The sequence below is a fragment of the Chelonoidis abingdonii genome, chromosome 3 (genome assembly GCF_003597395.2).
Source record: "Chelonoidis abingdonii isolate Lonesome George chromosome 3, CheloAbing_2.0, whole genome shotgun sequence".
Lineage (NCBI taxonomy): Eukaryota > Metazoa > Chordata > Testudines > Testudinidae > Chelonoidis > Chelonoidis abingdonii.
Genome location: NC_133771.1, coordinates 25,045,490 through 25,064,973, shown reverse-complemented (window position 1 = coordinate 25,064,973; position 19,484 = coordinate 25,045,490). Strand labels below are relative to the sequence as shown.

The following is a 19,484-nucleotide window of genomic DNA, read 5'->3' as shown; positions in this document are numbered from 1 at the left end:
ACAGCAGCCTGTAGTTCAGAGTCCTGCTCACTGGAGGAAGGCTGCTCGGACCCTGAGTCATTTGTATAGAGAAGCCATCCCCAACAAAGGGCGATTGTAGTGTAGGTGACACTAGGAGGTCACTCGAGTGGGTAATTTGTAACAGTGGGGCAGTCGTAGGCGAAGGAAGATAGACATCCCATGAGGAAACCGGGCTGGCATCCGAGTTTGTAATCTTGGCGCCGTGCCAAGTAGCGGTCGTGATGCTGGTGCCGCGCTATTAATAGCAGGCTGCGGTGCCTCCGTCAGTGCCTGAGCTGTCGGTGCCGCATTCATTGCGGTGCCGATAGGTGCCACAATCGAGGCAGGCAACTGAAAGCCTGTGGCTTCGGCACCAGAGCCTCCAGTTGCGCGGAAAGCACCGGTGGGTTCGGGGCGGCGCCGCATTCATCACGGTGCCGATAGGTGCCACAATTGAGGCAGGCAACTAAAAGCCTGTCGCCTTGGCACCAGAGCCTCGCACTGCCGCCAAAAGCACTGGCGGTTTTAGCGCGGTACCGGAGGAGCCCCGCTCCTCAAACACTCAGGCGGGGAAACTGACGAGCTAGTAAGGAAACTGAGCTGACCAGAGAAGGTTTACCCTCGAAGCTTCCTGTTGTTTGTAAGCTCTCTTTTGGTTAGTGTGTGTGTGTGCGTGCGCGTACGTGTGCGTAGGCAGAGTCCAAGCCAGGGTCTGAGGTAGATAGCAGGGATTTTGAAGCAAACGAAGTTTTAACTCCCTGTCCTTCCTAGCTCTAGAGCTTAACTTGGTGCAGTGAGGGTATTTTTGAGGAATATGGGTGTCCCCCAAGCATTTTAGACACATGGAGTGCCCATTCGAAAGAGGGATAGCGTCCTTACAAGAAGAGCAGCGCTTAAAGCCTGTGGAGCCAGGCATATCTGAAGTGCTGACAGAACGAGAGAAATTTTTTTTTTTTTAACTAGTAGGAAAAGGTAGGTAACACTAACAAAGGTAAGTAACAGAGAAAAACTAGCTAACTACAGGAATTTTAAGATAAAGAAAGAAAATACTAAGGAGTCTGCTGAGCTCTGTCTCAAGCCGGGGGCGGTAGAGAAGGAACTGAGGGTACTGGCCTCGCATGCTTTCTAGTAACACACTCAGAATGAGTGACAGGTTCTAAGCATGCGTGGCCTGTAGGAGTACTGCTGCAAAAAATCTCCGATCAAAGGCGCAGGGGCGCACCGACACCTAACGTGGAGCACCCACAGGGACATCTCTCGAAGAAGAACCGTTTTTTCTTCTTCAAGTAATTGTTCACGTCCATTACACATTAGGTGACTCACAAGATTACCATAGGAGGAAGATAGGAGTCATGGAACAATTGATTGGAGAACAGCTCTGCCGACCGGCGCATCATCTCTGGTCTGCTGATTGACTGCGTAGTGGGCTGTGCATGTGTGCACCAATGACTGGGTGGCTGCTTTACAGATCTCCTGGATCGGGACCTGCACCAGAAAAGCTGTTGAGGATGCTTGGGCCCTAGTCGAGTGAGCCGTGATAGGGGGGCTGGCACCTTGGCAAGCTCGTAGCACGCGCGGATACAATCCGCAATCCACGATGAGACTTGAAGCTCTTTCATTCTCTCGGCGATAGCGACAAACAACTGTGTCAACTTGCGGAAAGGTCTAGTTCGCTCTAGATAGCATGCCAGAGCCGTTCGGTCATCTAGAGTGTGCAGGCTATGGTGACTGGGGTCCATATGTGGTTTAGGAAAGAACACTGGCAAACAAATGTCCTGCCCCATATGAAACTGTGAAACTACCTTAGGGAGGAATTTAGGGTGTGGCCTGAGCTGCACTTCTTCCTTATAAAAATTGTATACAGAGGCTCCAAGGTGAGGGCCCTCAACTCGGACACCCTCCTCGCAGATGTAATGGCCACCAGGAATGCCACATTCCAGGAGAGGTGAAGGAGAGAGCAAGTGGCCAGGGGTTTGAAAGGGATCCCATAAGTTTGGCCAGGAATAGGTTAAGGTTCCAGGGAGGGACCAGTGGGTGTGAGCAGGGAAACACCCTTTCCAGTCCCTTAAGGAATCAGGCTACCATGGGGTTAGAAAACACAGAATGCCCTGATACCCCCAGGTGGAACGCCAAAATGGCAGCTAGATGCACTCTGATTGAGGAGGGAGTGAGACCCTAATGTTTGAGGTACAGGAGGTATTCTAGGACGACTGAAATAGTGGTCTGAAGTGGCTGTATCTGTTTTGACTCACACCGGCAGGAGAATCTTTTCCACTTAGCCAAGTAGGTGGCCTTAGTGGAAAGTTTCGTACTGCCAAGGAGAATTTGCTGTACCAGAAGGGAGCACTGGCTCTCCATAGCGTTCAACCATAGAGTTTCCACGCCATGAGATGCTGCGACTGTCGATCCAGGTGGAGCAGGCGCCCGCAGTCCTGCGTGATGAGATCTCGGTGCGGGCCAGGACAGGGCAATCGGGACGGCCACTGACAGCTCCAGCAGGGCTGTAAACCAATGCTGGCGGGCCCAAGCTGAGGCCATCAGAATTATTACCACTTTGTCCCTGCAAACTTTGATCAGGACTATGCAGATGAGTGGGAGTGGTGGAAAAGCATAATGCAGACTCCTGCTCCAAGGGATCATGAAGGCATCTGCAACCGAGCCCGGACTGTGGTTCTGGAAGGAACGAAACTGTGGACATTGGCTGTTGTCCTTGGTATGGCTGTTGTCCTTGGTAGCAAAGAGGTCCATTTGGGGAAATCCCCACTTTCGGAAGATCGATTGCAAGACATCCTATCTCATCGACCACTCATGCATGTGGTACAACCTGCTGAGGCAGTCCGCCAGTTTGTTTTGCTCTCCTGGGAGGTATGACGCTACGAGATGGATGGAGCAGGCTATACAAAAATCCCACAGGAGAAGGGCCACTTGGCAGAGGGGAGAGGAGCGGGCTCTGCCCTGCTTGTTTATACAAAACATGATGATGGTGTTGTCTGTCAGAACTGTCACACTGTGCCCTTCTAGGGCAGCGTGAAAGATTTGGCAGGCTAGGCGAACTGCCCTGAGCTCCTTCACATTGATATGGAGCAACCTCTCGTCTCTGGACCACAAGCTCTGCATCCTTAGATCCCCTAAGTGAGCTCCCCAGCTGAGGTCTGATGTGTCTGTCACCAGCGTCAGAGTCGGCTGTGCTGCGAAGGGGATACCCTCGCATACTACCAGCTGACTGAGCCACCATCGCGGGGAGTCCAGTACTTGGGGAGGAACTGTCACGACAAGGTCTAGGGGATCTCTGCCCGGGCTAGCCATGCCTGTAAAGTCCTGAGCCATAGCCAAGCGTACTTGACTACGTGAGTGCACGCCACCATGGGCCCCAGGAGCTGCAGACAGCATCTGGCCATGGTAGGGGGAATCTTAGCATCGAGCTTATGACTCGCAGGATGGCCAGAAATCTGGATTCCGAGAGGCTTGCTCGTGCCTGTACTGAGTCCAGTCCTGCCCCGATGAATTCCAGCCTTTGCGTAGGTATCAAGGAGGACTTGGGCACGTTGACTAGAAGACCCAGTTTGCAGAATACGTCCAGGGCCACCGTCACATGGCAACAGACCTCTTCCTTAGACAGACTTGTGAGAAACGTATCCTGAGGACACACCACTTTGAGTGCTTGGTCCTTTTGGAGGCACCTCCTCCTTATGCGGGGAGCACCCTCTGCTCTAGGGTGGCCCTTCAACCATGCTGGCGAGATCAAACGGTGCCAAGGCCTGTCCTGCTGCCTTGGTGTCGTATGCTTGCAGTGCCGGATCACGAACTGATGCCGGGGCACTCTGCACTGAGGACTCCGGCGCCAAAGCTGGATGATCCAAGGATGAAGGTTGCAGCGCGGCCTCCATGAGTAGCTGCTTGAGGCAAAAGTCTCTTTCTTTTTTGTTCTTGGCTTGAAAGCCTTACAGATCTTGCAGTACTCGGTGTGGTGTGATTCCCCCAAGCAACGGAGACACGAGTCATGGGGATCACTGTCTGACATAGGCTTGCGGCACGTGGCACAAGCCTTAAAGCCTTGGGCCTGCGGCATGCCCCACAGCCCAGGGGTGGTGCTGGAAACAACTTCCAAACACCTAAAACAAAGGAAGCTTAACTATCTACTATTAAGAAGTGCTAACTACTGAGAACTATTAACAACTGCTAACTACAGATAACTGTGCTAAGGGATCACTCGCAAGCGAAAGATAAGGAGTTGTTCCAACACCGCCACAGATGGTAAGAAGGAACTGATGGGGAGTTGGGTTGGCAGGGGCATATATGCACCAGCATGGAGGTGGCACTCTGGTGGGGGCTCCCCTGCCGGCCCGACAGGAATTGCTAAAGGAAAAAGTTTCCGATGTCCAGGCACACGACAGGCGCACACCTAATGTGTAATGAACAATCACTCGAAGAAGAAACGGAGTATCTATCTGAAAACTATATATTTATAGTAATTTACCTATATTTATAATAAACTATATTTTAGATCTAAGTCAGTAGGTTGCTAAAATCCTACCTTCTATTAATTCATTAACAAAACAATGAAGCTGCACTCCTTTAGTCATCTAGTGTTCTTTTAGTAACTTTTCCTTGTTGATTTTAAGTTACACCCATCTTCTAAATGCAATCTGGTAGCAGTGAAAAGGGGAAATGTGGGATGCAGCATGCACCCTAACCTGTTGATGCTTGACTTTGGAGTAAACTTCCTGCCCAAATACTAACCAGACCCGATGAGGCCTTCAATTCCAAAGCCTACAGCTCCTGGCAAGCTACTGCACAAGGAGGCGCCAAACCTGCAGGTTACTGACAGCTTAGAGCAGCTATTGAATTGCCGGGACATGACGCTTTAGCACAGGGATCAGCAACCTTTGACATGTGGCTCGCCAGGGTAAGCACCCTAGCGAGGTTGGCCAGTTTGTCTACCTGCCACATCCACAGGTTCAGCCGATCGCGGCTCCCACTAGCCGCAGTCCGCCACTTCAGGTCAATGGGACGGCGGGAAGTGGTGGCCAGCACATCCCTCGACCCGTGCCACTTCCTACAGCCCCCTTTGGTCTGGGACAGCAAACTGCGGACAGTGGGAACCGCGATTGGCTGAATCTGTGAATGCGGTGGGTAAACAAACTGGCCCAGCCCGCCAGGGTACTTACTCTGGTGAGCCACATGTCAAAGGTTGCCGATCCCTGCTTCAGCAATTGTTTGCTGTTCTAAATTATAATCAAGTTGCAGCCACTGGTCAAAAGTGTAATGCCTGTGTCTGTCCCCACTGGCTCCGGCCATTTGCTAGATACTTTCCTATGAAGTTTAGAATCTAAATAGCCTCTCTTTTGTCTTCAGTCTTGAATCCTTTCATAGAGCTCTCTTGATGATTACATTTGTGTTTAAATGCCATCTTGATGATTGTATAAAAACTATCTGATTTTTCCTGTGATGTATTATCACCCTGAACAAAAGCAATGCTCAGAAAAACTGCTATTTGTTTTCAGATCTGAGACCGTAAGTATAAACTTTACTGGGTGAAGACATTTTCACCACATATTCCCCACTGGTACAAAAGCAGCATTCTTGGCTTGGTAAGCCTGAATTATCTAATGGAAAAGTTCTTACCAATAATTTCCTTTCTGTTAGCAGTGTCTCCCACTATTCTGCATGTCTGGGCTGCTCTCTTCTCTCTGCAGCTCATGGAGGCAGATCAGTATTTTGATGACACACTGAGTTATTCCCAGGCTTTAAAACTTGCATAATATCATTAACATATATACCAGAGATAAGAAATAACTATGTACATTAGATTAAAGAAGACAGTCATATGTTAACAATTCCACTTAACAGCTGACTCTACCCATTAACCATCCATGGTGGGTAAAACTGTGGGAGACAATACTAGCTGAAAGAAAATTGGTAAGAAATTTTCTGCTCCGCAACCCAATGTCTCCCACAATTGTGGATGTCTGGAAAGTAGTCAGCAATGAACCGATATAGGAAGGGTTGTGAAACAAGAAATTTGGTAGGAAAGAAATACCCTCCCCTACTTGTGAGCTTGCTCAAAAGTCTATTATTTTTGGATCACTGCCTGCAGCACCTTCCTACCACAGACGCTGTCCGCAGAAGGTCCACTTTGTACTGCTTACTTAGACCAAAGAGTCACTTTGCAAATTTCCAAAGTGGATGCATTTGCTTTTTCCACTCATGAGAGTGTGAGCCTTGATCTCTTCTGGGAGAGGAATCTTTGATGATTTATAAGCTTCCACAATACATAGTCTCTCCACCTAGTGATGGAGGACTTGGAAGCTCTTAATTCAAGGTATTTCAAGTGGAAGGAAATGAATTGGGAGCCCAGTCTTCCTGTGGATTCTGTATGCTTTTAAACCTTCTTATGACATCTAAGATGTGTCACACCTTTGCAGTTGAACAAAACAAAGGAATCACAATCTCCTGGAAAGCAGGGATGGAGGAATTTCCCTTGGAAAGAAAAGATTTTGTCCACGAGGGAGATCAGGGAGGGGTAAACCCTGAAGAATTAACTGATCAGGGAGGAGGAGGAATGCCAAAGGGGGAGCATACTGCTCCCTGCCAAAAAATATGCAAAAAAGTTAAAATAGAAGGAGGGAAGGCAGGAACAAAAGAAACTACCACTGTCTGTGGCTCTGGAGGCAGCACGCAAAAGCAGAGTAGGCGTGACCAGACCATGCAGTGCCAAAATGCTGAACCCACCCCTATCAATGGCCGAGAGAGGAGAACAACCCAGATGTCCAGAATTGTGGGAGACGGTGGACTGCAGGAAAGATTTAAATTAACTGGTAGGCTTAAAATCCCGATAATGGTTCATTAAGACATATATCAAAAGAAAACTACACCACATACACTTCAAGTTCTTTTTAGCTAACCTAGCAATCAATACTTAAAGACAACTAAAACACGGACAATAGTATGCAGGATAGATTTCTTGAGTACTTGGGGTTAGAGCAAGGGACTATGATACTAATTTTAAAACAACAGAACCTTCACTTAGCAGAGGGAACAGCTGACTAGCCAAGTAATAAATGGACCTTGAATACCCAGCTTTTGTTCCCTACAAATTGTCAAAACCCCTCATACCTTTAATTCTTTTTCTTTAGCAGCTAGTTCTCCTTTAAGTTTTTTTATGGATGCCAAATGCTCTTTCTGTTTCTCTTCATAGTGCTGCCAGTGGTGTTTACTCTTTTCCACTTCTAAGTCAGCTTGGTTTAATTCATCCTGTTTGGAGCAAATCAAAATGTCACATTTAATTGGAATGGCAGAATTGTGAACTCCTCCCCAATGTTTACTAACTTAAAATGGGGGAGTATGTTTCACCATTACTGCTCTACTAACAGTTTCTAGATTTTCACATTTTATAACGTCATTCCCTCTGAACTCCAGTGGCAGTAACAGCAATTTATGTGAGAGCACACACTCAATTCTGTCAGAAAGAGTACAATAAGAGAATACCTCGTGTTGCTCCTCTGTCATACTGGTTACTTTTAGGGGCTGTATGTGGTCTGTAAAGGAATAGTATTATTCTTTACTCATTAGGAAGAAGAGCTCAGAAACACTGGGCTGAAAAATGGAAAAAGAACAGAGAATCCCAATAAATGGGCACTTCTCTTATAAACTGGTAACTTATTACAATACTTAACTATCTTTATAGTTAGAAAGATTTTCCTAATATCTGAAGATTAAGCCAATTACCTTCAGCTGACAGGAAAGACAATTGATCACAATCTTCTTTATAACAGCCCTTAACATATTTTGAAAACTCTTACCAGGCTCCCGCTCAGTCTTCTTTTCTCAAAACTGAACATAACCAGTTTAATATGTCCTCATAGGCATGCTTTTCTAAACCTTTGATTATTTTTGCTGCTGATCTTTGGGCTATCTCCAGTTTGCCCTCACCTTTCTTAAAATGTGGTGGCTGAAACTGGACACACTACTCCAGCTGAAGGCTTACCAGTGCCCAAGTAAAATAAAACAACAACCTCTACTACCTTACATGCAATGCTCCTGTTAATAAACCTCAGAATATTAGCCTTTGACATCATACTGTTGGCTCCTGTTCAATCTGTGACACACCAGAACCCAAGATCCCTTTCAGCAGTATTACTGCCTAGCCTGCTATACTCTATTTTGAAGACATGCATTCAATTTTTCTTTTCTATGGGTAGTACTTTGCACTTGTCTTTATTAAATTTCATCTGTTGATTTCAGATCAACTGGAGAATTTGTCAAGGTCATTTTGAACTTTCATCCTGTCCTCCAAAGTACTTGCAAACCCTCCCAGCTTGGTATCATCTGCAAATTTTATAGGCATACGCTCTAGTCCATTATCCAAGTCATTAATGAAAATATTGAATAGTGCTAGATCCAGGACTGATCCCTGTTGGAGCCCACTAAATAAGTTCTCCCAGTTTGACAGCGAATCATAGAAAATTATTGTGAGTACAATCTGTCAACCAGTTGTGCACTGCCCTTATAGTAACTTAATCTAGATTCACATTTCCCTGGTTTGCTTATGAGAATGACATGTAGGACTCTATCAAAGGCCTTACTGTTACCAAGATATATCATGTCTACAATGCCTCCCGCATCAATTAGGCCAGTAACCTGTCAAAGAAGGAAATTAGGATGGTTTGGCATGATTTATTGACATACCAGCTATTTCATATCACTCTATTATTCTCTAGGTGCTTTCAAACTGATTGCTTAATAGTTTGTTCCAGTATCTTTCCAGATATCAAAGTCAGGCTGACTGGAATAATTTCCCCGATCCTTTGTTCCCCTCTTTGAAAATTAGTACCCATTACATTTGCCAACAAATGAAAATCAAGTATGTTTTTAAAAGATGTATATTTATACGGTTTCTACCTTGACTGGACTGGCTATTTCTTCTACTTGGTGAAGTTTTTCTTTAATTTCTTCAAGTTTACGTTCAGCCACTCGTAGAATAATTTTTGAGTCCTCCATTTTTCCCTTTTGCTGTTCCATATCCCGTTTAACAGATTCCATCTTATGTTTGTTTTCGTAAGCTTCATCTTCCTGTTAGCATATAAACATAGGTTTGAAAATTAAGAGGAAAAACACCACTCTTGGTTGTTGTACAAGATATTCATTTCAAAGTCACTTTTATGGCTGTGAGATTACATGCAACAGTGTATTCAATTCTCTATTAATAATGTCTATGTATCAATGGGCTAACTAACAAGCCCAGGAGGGGGAGATACTGCATGGGGTTGTTACAGACAATCAAATCAAACCAGAGAACTGAGAGTTTATTAGATGGCCAAAATGCCATGATGGCAATCAATACAAATCAGAAAATTGATATGGGAAGTTAAAAATATCAGGGAAAATATCATGACTGGTAGATGTTGGAACAATAAGGAATTTAGGTGTATTAATAGCAAAATAAATTATAGCAATACTACAGGCACAATACTATATGGAGATGGTAAAACTTAACAACAATGCAGAAAAGGCAAAAGTATTCAATAAATATACTGTACTGTACTGGAAAGAAGCAGAATGATGTACTTGTATCACATGAGGATGATGAAGCTTTTTTCCAGTACATTAGCTACAAATGAATATCTACTAGGGATAAAAATAATGTAAAACAGGCTCATAGAACTTGCATCCAACAATGCTCAAAAGAGTTGGCTGAGGAGATTTCTGGCCCCTTCATGTTCACTTTTGATAAATGTTAGAATATCAAGGAAATTCAAGAAGACTGGAAGAATGCTAATGTTGTGCCAATACTCAAAAAGGGCAAGTAGGATGATTCAGTTAACTACAGGCAGGTTAGACTGACCTCAGTCTCAGGCAAAACAGTGGAAAAGCTGATACAGATTCAATTAATAAAGAATTAAAGGATAAGAATATCATTAATGCAAGTCAATAAAGTTTTATGAAAAATAGGTTTGGTCAAACAAACCTTAATGAGATCAAAATTTAGTTGATAAAGGTAACTAAGTAGATATCATATACTTATACCTATGTCAGGCATTTGACTTAATACCACACAAGAATTATAAACTACATGATAAATGGATTAACGACTGGCTGGCAAATCTCAAAAATAATTGTCAATAGGGAATCATCATTAAATGGGAGTGTTTCTAGTGGGGTTCTGCAGAGATTGGTACTAGGCCCGATGCTATCACAGTACAATTTAAAAGGATGCTGCCATTAAGGGGATGGGGGAGCTATAGCTCAGTGGTTTGAGCATTGGCCTGCTAAACCCAGGGTTGAGAGTTCAATCCTTGAGGAGGCCACTTAGGGATCTGGGGCAAAAATCAGTACTTGGTCTTGCTAGTGAAGGCAGGGGGCTGGACTTGATGACCTTTTGAGGTCCCTTCCAGTTCTAGGAGACAGGTATATCTCCAATTATTATTATTTTTATTATGACAAGGTGGAGTCAAACATCTTGGTCTGTACAGATAGTGCTGGAAAAAAAATGGGTTGCCTCATTTGTCCTAGACACAGGAGATTCTAAGTCAGTCTTCAACATTGTCATCAATGATCTCAAAGTATCCATTTTAAAAAGAATATTGAAAAATTGGAGAGTGTACAAAAAAGAGCCACAAACATGATTCAAGGGTGAGAGAAAATGCTTTATACTGTGAGGCTTAAAGAACTCAATTTTGTTAGTTTATCAGAAATATGATTGAGAGGTGACTTGATTACAGTGCAAAGAAAATATTGGGTACTAAAAGACTTTTTAATCCAGCACAAAAAGAGTAACAAGTACCAATGGCTGGAAGCTGAACCAGACAAATTTAGTCTGAGAGTAAGGCACACTTTTTTGTATATATTATTTTTTAAGAGAGGGTGATTAACTATTGGAACAAAGAGAACTGGTGGATTCTTTCTTGTGTTATCTTCAAATCGAGATTGGTTGTCTTCAGATCAAAACATGCTTTAATCAAACATAAGTTCTCATTACTAGCATTTAAAAAAAATAGAATAATACATCAAGGTGAGAAAGAATACATTAATCACTTACTAATGTAGAGATGTCTACTGATTGGTGTTCTTCTACATTCTCAAGATCTGCTATTTCTATGTTTATTCTTCTTATTTTCATCTGAAAAAGGAAACATTTTTTTTCTTAGAAAGTTAAACAGGTAACCTAAAATCCATACAAAACAAGGACATTTTGATCCAGAAGTGCAGGTGTTCCAAAGAGAAGTAATTTTTTAAAATTACATTTTCATTAATTACATTTTTCTCAAAATAATGGAGAATAAAACTTTCCTATATTGCAAAAAAAACCCACATTCAAATATTTTTCTGCAGTAGTTACATTTTAGTCCATGTGCTGATACTTTACAACTACTTATATGCACTTCAGTGCACATACTTCCATAATAGGACACGGGGGAGGGGGAGAATGGCTCAGTGGTTTGAGCATTGGCCTGCTAAACCCAGAGCTGTGAGTTCAATCCTTGAGGGGGCAACCTAGGGATGTGGGACAAAAATTGGTCCTGCTAGTGAAGGCAGGGGGCTGGACTCAATGATGTTTCAAGGTCCCTTCCAGTTCTAGGAGATTGGTATATCTCCATTTATTTATTTTTATTATAGGCAATTCTTTACCTGATAATTTGAGCATCATTGGCCAATATAAGTCAACTGTAGAACCTAGTCTACTATAAAGAGGCATTCTGAGAACAAGAATACTGACTGATTAGAAAGATTTTTAAAGAAATGTAAAACTAAATATGCACAATTGAGTTATGCAATAACTAAGGGAATATGGAGGGAAGAAAAGAGACATTTGCGACCGAAAGATCATTTATGATGCCAATTGGCAGAAGGCACAGGAGGTCATAAGGGCTACAGGGATCCCCTAGATGAGATATTTACATTCCAGTTCACCGAAGTCTGTCTCTTAAGGTTTCCACTGAAAGCCTTTATCACACTGGTCATCATAATCTTTGCAAAATGTATATGCAAATAATATCTATAAATATATATGTTAAGGCTTCGTAGTAGTTGCATGCCCTGAGACTGATTCCATCAGACAGGAGGTAGAAGACCATTATCTCCCTAGCTTTCTGTTATGTGTCTTACAAAAGAAGTCTATTTGCATAAAAAATTAAACACCAGTGCTGAGACTGTAGGGATTTTAGAAGAAACTTAATAAGAACTGTGGGAGGTGGGGTGTCTGTTTTAAAGGTAAAAAACAAAGGACTGGTCTTACAATATCTAGCAGTGCACAAAAATGCCCTGGCATCCTTCATCTGGGCGAAGATAGGCTGCCAGCAGGCTTGGTCTCATGAAAGGTGGATCTCAGTCATCCTGGTTGAAGAATGCTGTGAGAGCGCCTTTGGGACAAGCAGTACTTTATTAGACAAGAGGGTGTTTTATTAGCTGAGTTTAGGCACTAACATATGTGGTACAATTTTATTTTATTTGTAACCCTTTGTTTCCAATACGATATACTTACATTTATCCGAAACCCTATTATCTAAACCTCTACATTAAGTACTGTTATATGTATCTTCCTACTGAATTTTCCACTCCATGCATCTGATGAAGTGGGTTTTAGCCCACGAAAGCTTATTCCCAAATAAATGTGTTATTCTCTAAGGTGCCAAAAGTACTCCTCATTGTTTTTGCTAATACAGACTAACAAGGCAACCACTCTGAAATGTGTCCCCAGTATGTGAATTCCTTCCTTGTCCCACAGCATGAAATACATGCCCTCCGCATTTATCCTGCTGGGAGACAAGGAAGGGATTCAGATAATGTGGAGGTTCGGATAATACAGCAGAGAGCCCTGGCCAGAAATGAGAGGGAGAAGGACAAGTCCTCAGCAGCAGGAACCACCCTGCTGCTGAATGGGTCCTGCAAGGCTACCGTCATGGGAATAAGCAAGCAATGGGGCCATGACAGTAGAGCTGCAAAGGGCTCTCTGAGCTGCTGCGGGGCTGGTGACATCCACCAGCACCTGGAGGTCGCAAGGTGCAGGATGGCTGTGGTCCTGGTGGGGCATGGCAGAGTTCTGGATGGAGGTCTCTGCTCTGTCTCACCAGGACTGCAGCCTCCCTCCATGTCTTGTGCTTGCAGAGACAGGGTGTCAACAGCCCTGCAGGGAGAACTTTGCATCCTCACAGTCAGGGGATTGAGTAAGTAGGGCAGCGCAGAGGCCCCCACAGCCAGGACTGCAAGGAAGATGGCTGTGGGGGAGGCCACCCCACTGCTGAATGGATGAATGGCTCCCGCCCTCCTGATTATACAAACTTCCGATTATCAGAATCTATGCTATTCAAATAATCGGGGGTATACTGTATTTGTTTGTTATCATTTGAATCTATAGCCATCATTAAATATATTTACACTTGATTTTCTTTATGAATGAATCTAAGTACTGTCTGTTACGCGGCTCTGTGTTAAGCTGTAGTGTACTGTTCCTTTGGGAACAGTGGGTCTGGTAATTCTGTGAATGTCCAGTGGATAAGGGGCTCAACATCGCAAGGGACTGCTTGGAGGATTCAGGGTATGGCGTATGCCTACTGCCTCTGCCTGTGGCTTGGAGAGTCAAGGAGTTGACCCAAGGCAGGTACAGACAAGACTTCCTCACATTAGCAAGGTGCCTCACAACCCTGGATGCCCCTAGGAAGTGTCACAATATTAATACATAAACAGCTGAAGGATGCAAATGCTAAACAGGAAGATGACTTAATTATGTTTTAATAAAGCATAAACAAGGATTAATGGGATGAAATTAAGAAAAAGAAATTAGACTGACGGAATACACACCGTAGAAAGCTGTATTTATTATATTGGTCTCCCAAGGAAAGTGAAAACCCTAATTTTTAATAATATTTTACATAGAAAGGGAAAAATCAATAAAAAGTATGCTGTAGTGAGCATTCATAGAACAACAAGGGAAACATGCGAGCATAAATCTAGCTTCATGAAGCAAGGACACTTAATGACAATACAGCCTGAGACTTCGTACATTTTTAAACAAAAGCAAAGCCACCAAAATAAATATGTGTGAAAATCACTTGTTTAAAAGTGTACTGTTTAAAAAAGACTAATACAATAGGCTAAAACAGATGCATTTTTGACTTTAGCAGTCTATTACATATTTCTACCTGTAATTCTTTTTGTTGTCTACGACGACGATTAAGATAGTCTTCATTCTGTCTTGTCTCATTTTCATTGGAACATAAACGACATTGAGATGTTGACAACTGTGCCATTTTGTTTTCAACTTCTTTCTGCAAGTGACTTAAAATATAAAATTTATCATAAGATTATATGCTCTCCAATTACAAATTCTACCAAATGGACTGAACAATGGCTATGAAACAAGAAGGCTGATACAGGAGCTAATGACTGATAGGGAGACTGAATGCTTTATCACTAACTCACTAGTTCATAATTGATTATCATCTGATAGTTATTTAGTAGTCTCTGTTCAGTCCCTAGTGGGTACTGCATTCGCGTCAAATGAACCACCATCTCATTTAGAACCCTTATCGGCAGCCTCAGCAGAAAGGCCAAGTGCCTGAACTAAACTGTGTTATTACTTCTAAAAATGCTAATATACTTGAAGGCCAGATACTTCACTCTAACCAAAGTTCTAAGTCAGTATGGAGAAACTTGGCCTACCACTTCCCATACTTGTTCTTTTTAAGGAGGATTTCAATCCTCAGGACTGTTAATATGGCACTTTTAGTGAGCAGTAAATTCACTTAAAAAGCAAAAAACAGACACTCTAGTTAACCTTCATATAAAGTGGACAAAATACTCATACACAGCTTTCATAACTGGAAACGGCAGAGGCAGCATCTCAGCTGACCATAGTAAAAAACACTTATTTGCAGTAAAACGTGCGTATTTCAATATAGGCTTTAGTGTTAGTGTTTAAAAGAAACAATAGATTAAGCAGGATCCCAATATAAGGTTTAACAACATTTGTTTATAGTACAAGGCTTCATAAAAATATAATGTTTATAATCCAAGAAAGACTAATCCAAGAGAGACTAAAGGAAATGACATACTCATCCCATATTCTAAGGGAGACTTTTTGTTGTTTTTTTTTTGTTCATTTGTTTTTAGTTTAAAAAAAAAAAAACTTGGCTTCACTTGCAAAATTTGCAACAGAAATATAACAGCATTTTGGTAACAACTGAAAACTTGAAAAAAGTAGTGGACTAGAAGCTGATTATTAACATAAAGAGAATCTGACTGATTTATTTTAATAATCTAAATGGAGAAAAATATAAATATAAAACCACACCCTAAATAGCAAAAAGTTGTTATTAGAACTCACAGAATTTTGAACATCTTAGGTGTTAATAGTTAAGGAAAATTTCTTTTCAATAAATTTTTAATTCAACAGTGACCTATTTTCTCACTTCATCTGCATTATAGCGCAGCCCCCAAAATAAAGTATTTTAATGGTACTAACTGGAGTTGATCAAAGAAGTTATTACCACCACCTCTGAGATCTCTCAAGAATAAATGCTGGTTTTCTTTTAAAGCTTGCTGTTCCGAAAAACTAATCAGAATAATCAAGATGACTACATATAGTTGCACGTAGGTATACCAAATGCTTGGAACTGAGGCCTGGTCTACACTACAGTTAGGTCAACACAAGACAGTTTACATTGATCTAACGATGTAAGTGTCTACACTAAAATTTTGCTCCCGCCAACGTAAGTGCCCCACTATGCCGATTTAACTCCACCTCCAAGAGAGGCACAGAATCAATGTCAATGCAGTTAGGTTGACACAGTGTCAGTGCAGACCCTGCATTCCTTATATAGACTGCTACTGGATTTCAAAAGTCATCCCAAAATGCCCCAAAATGATACAAGTGCTCCTGGTGAGGATGCACACCACTGACACACGGAACGAAGTGTAGGCATACACAAGCAATATAATTACTGCAGCAGCTGTATGCCGACGTAAATTAGCTTGACTTAATTTTGTAGCGTAGACATGACCTAACAAAATAGCTACAAATCTTTTAACAAAGGGAAATTGGTGTGAGGCTAATTTGGAAACACTACTCCATTTTCATAGCATTTTTAGAGACCTTTCATTTCAGGCCTGCTCTTTGACCAAGGATACAAAAATGAAAGGAAGGTAACTGGATTTCTCAGAGTATGTTGTCTCTGCAAATCCCATATCTTTGGGCCACATCCACATGCCACAAGCTCAAAACAATTAAGAAGGAAATCAAAAATATGAATCTATTACAAAAGGTACTTCTGGGAAATTGATACGTGATTTTAATAAGTCTGGATGAGGAAAAAACTTCACAAGAAAAAAGTGTGATGCAGATACTGTCATGGAGTTAAGTCTAGGAAAAGAAAGATCAACTGAAGAGAAGGGTACCTTTTTCTACAATGCAGAAGGTAGAGTTCTTTTTAGATTTTGTGTTTTTAAACACTCCTGAACCCCCCGAACAGGTGTAGAAGGACAAGGAGCAAAAGATGTTACTTCTAACACCTTGAGAGAGAATACTTTACACTTCAGCAATACAACACTAACCTTATTTCTGCTTCCACGTCTTTACTTAGGAATTTTGGCCTGGTATTATCAGATGAATAATAACGTCTCTCAAACACCTGATCACCCTCAGCAGTAAAAGCTTCTCTACAGTTTTTTGGAGGCCGCTTACTCTGCATTACTTCACGAGCCTTTGGGTTACTCTGAAAAACACAGGTATTTTCTCATAAAAAGTACTCACAATGGCTAGCAATTTGAAATGTTAACTATGTTTCTGATCCTTAGAACACCCAAAGCTCTCACTGACTTCTACCAACCTCAGGCGTGGTATTTCTTGTTTTCAAAACAGTACGAAAACTCAGTTTAAGATTTAAGAACTTGATCTGACACTTAAGAAAAGTCTAAGTCCCTTATACTTCGAATAAAACACAACCCATTTAAGAGTTACCTGGACCAATGAGTCTACTAAAGAGTCTTAAGATGACAAAAATACTGATATTCAAGATGGAATACACCCTTAGATCATCTACTGAATCCATCTGGCAGTATTCTTCGTACAGTTTCATTTTAAATCTCTCAATTAATGACTTTTTCCCCGTTTCCTTTGGAAAAATACTCCACAACTACATGATTGTCTACATACAAAAGTTGCACTGTTTTAATCAAAACACCTTCAGTAAAATTGATGCAGCTTTGTTTAGGCCAAGCCCAGTATGCTTGCCATCCCATTTCTCTTAGGGTTACACTGGGGACTTATATCAACATAACTACGTCTCTCAGGAGTGTAAAAAATTCACATCCCTGAGAGATGTTGCTATGCCAACCTAACCCCCACTGTAGACAGTGCTAGGTCAATGGAAGGATCCACCTCTCGGGGAGATGGATTACCTACACCAATGGGAGCACTCCCCTCTTGGGCATAGGTAGTGTTTACACTTAAGTGCTACATTGGTGTAGCTGCAGCATTGCAGCTGTGCCACTGTACATGTTTAAATGTAGACATACCCTTAGCTATATCTCCTTCTAATGACTTATAACAAATCCTCTCTCTCTCTGATCTTCACACCATTCAAACACATAGGCCTAGTCTACACTAGAAAATGAGGTTGATATTATGTCACTCAGATGTGAAAAATCCACATCTCTGAGTGACGCACTCAAACCAACCTAACTTCCAGCGTAGATAGTGCCTCTCAGGCAGGAGAATTACCGACATCAACGGGATAATCCTCCCCTTAGCGTAGGCAGTAACTTCACTGAAGCGCTATAGAAGCGCAAACTGTGCCACTGTAGCATTTTAAATGTAGACAAATATATACATCTTCCTACTGTATTTTCCACTGCATATATCCAATGAAGTGGGCTTTAGCTCACGAAAGCTTATGCTCAAATAAATTTGTTAGTCTCTAAGGTGTCACAAGTACTTCTGTTCTTTTTGCGGATACAGACTAACACGGCTGCTACTCTGAAACCTTAGAGGACTGTGTCCTGTTACTTACCCAAGCAATATTTATCAGAAGAAACACATTAATCAAATACTTGTAATTCTAATTTCTTTCCTCTTAAGCCATTATTTCCTGCCCCGTAATCTGTTTTCTTGCTTCTCTCCAAATTCCCTGCAATTTTCTTTATCTTTCAGAAATTAAGATGCCCAGAACTGGAAGCCGTATGTTAAGTGCAGTACAGACAGAACTAATCCCATTAGCATTTTTCCCCTGCCATATTACATTGTAAACTTACATCTATTTTGCTGTGAACCAGAACTTCTTGGGGAGGTGGGAAGGAGGTCTCAGATATTACTGCTTTTCAAAGCTTAGTCTACATTAGGAAATGGACAACTGCCAGCAATGGGTCTCTTTGAAGCACGGTGGATAAAAATCAATAATTTAAAAAAAAAAAAAAAAAATGGATCTTTTATTTAAATCTGATTTTTTTGATAAAATGCTTTTTAAAGAAAAAAGCAATCTAAAGATATCTTTGAGCTATAATTTATCTTAATTAAAACTATCTCATCATGGAATAGGGATTATAAATTCTAATTCTATAGTATGAGAATAAATTCATATAATGTTTAAGAAAAGTTTTGTAAAAGAATTCCAATAGTTCATGGATTAGGGACCCAATCTTATGGGGTCCCAGAAGCTTCTGTATAGATTAGTTAGGTTAATCTTTCTATCAACCCAATGGGCCTCAGTGCTAAGTCTAGAAGGCCTGGTTCACACTGGGGTGGGGTGGGGTGGGGTGGGGTTGGTGGTGTCTAAGATATGGAACTTCAGCTACGAGAATAGTGTAGCTGAACTCAACATATTTTTGATCGAATTAAAATTACTTACTTCGCGTCCTCGCGGCGTGCCGTGGCTCCCCCATCAATTTTGCTTCCGCCTCTCGCCGAGCTGGAGTTCAGCAGTCAACGGGAGAGCGACCGGAGATCAATTTATTGCGTCTATACTACACGCGATAAATCAATCCCCGATAGATTGATCACTAACCGCCGATCCAGCGGATAGTGTAGACATAGCCGCCTAGATTTAGCACTGAGTCCCACTGGGTAGACAGAAAGATACTATCAGAGATGCTTAGTTTTGCAGTTCTCAAACTGTGGATTTGTGTCTCCAGAAATAACATGCTTGTTAACAGCAAAAATGTTTTTAAATAAATAATGTATAGAGGTGAGAAATAACAGACCTCAACCCTATTGTCCCTCTGCAAATTTGTGTACATAGAATCAATCCCTTATCTCTCTCTAAAAGTGCAAAATTTCAAAAAGTTCAATGAACAGAAGATTGTTGAGGGCGGAATAGATCTGGACAGGAGAAGTCTGGAGATAAATGTGAGAAGGGAGGGACAAGCAGTAAAAACAAAAGTGAAACTGTTTGAGCAGCATATTCCAGAAGTCTTGAGGTTTTTCTGAGTGTAGCCTTCATTGATTTGAGATCGACCATACCATAACATTCTCACACTGGAAGGGAAAACCTATA

The 19,484-nt window shown here is 41.9% G+C and overlaps 1 protein-coding gene across 5 annotated transcripts in view; it reads right to left on the bottom strand.

Moving 5' to 3' along the window:
- The window catches only part of SMC6 (structural maintenance of chromosomes 6), a 93,075-nt gene that overhangs the window by 35,716 nt on the left and 37,875 nt on the right, over positions 1 to 19,484 (bottom strand). For all 5 annotated transcript variants that reach the window (XM_032773955.2, XM_075063664.1, XM_075063663.1 and 2 more), the window contains 5 exons: positions 16,549 to 16,709; positions 14,139 to 14,274; positions 11,039 to 11,119; positions 8,902 to 9,072; positions 7,117 to 7,254 (listed from right to left, as the gene is read on the bottom strand). In XM_032773955.2, the coding sequence (XP_032629846.1) occupies positions 7,117 to 7,254; positions 8,902 to 9,072; positions 11,039 to 11,119; positions 14,139 to 14,274; positions 16,549 to 16,709 (687 nt within the window). The remainder of the gene's footprint in view (positions 1 to 7,116; positions 7,255 to 8,901; positions 9,073 to 11,038; positions 11,120 to 14,138; positions 14,275 to 16,548; positions 16,710 to 19,484) is intronic.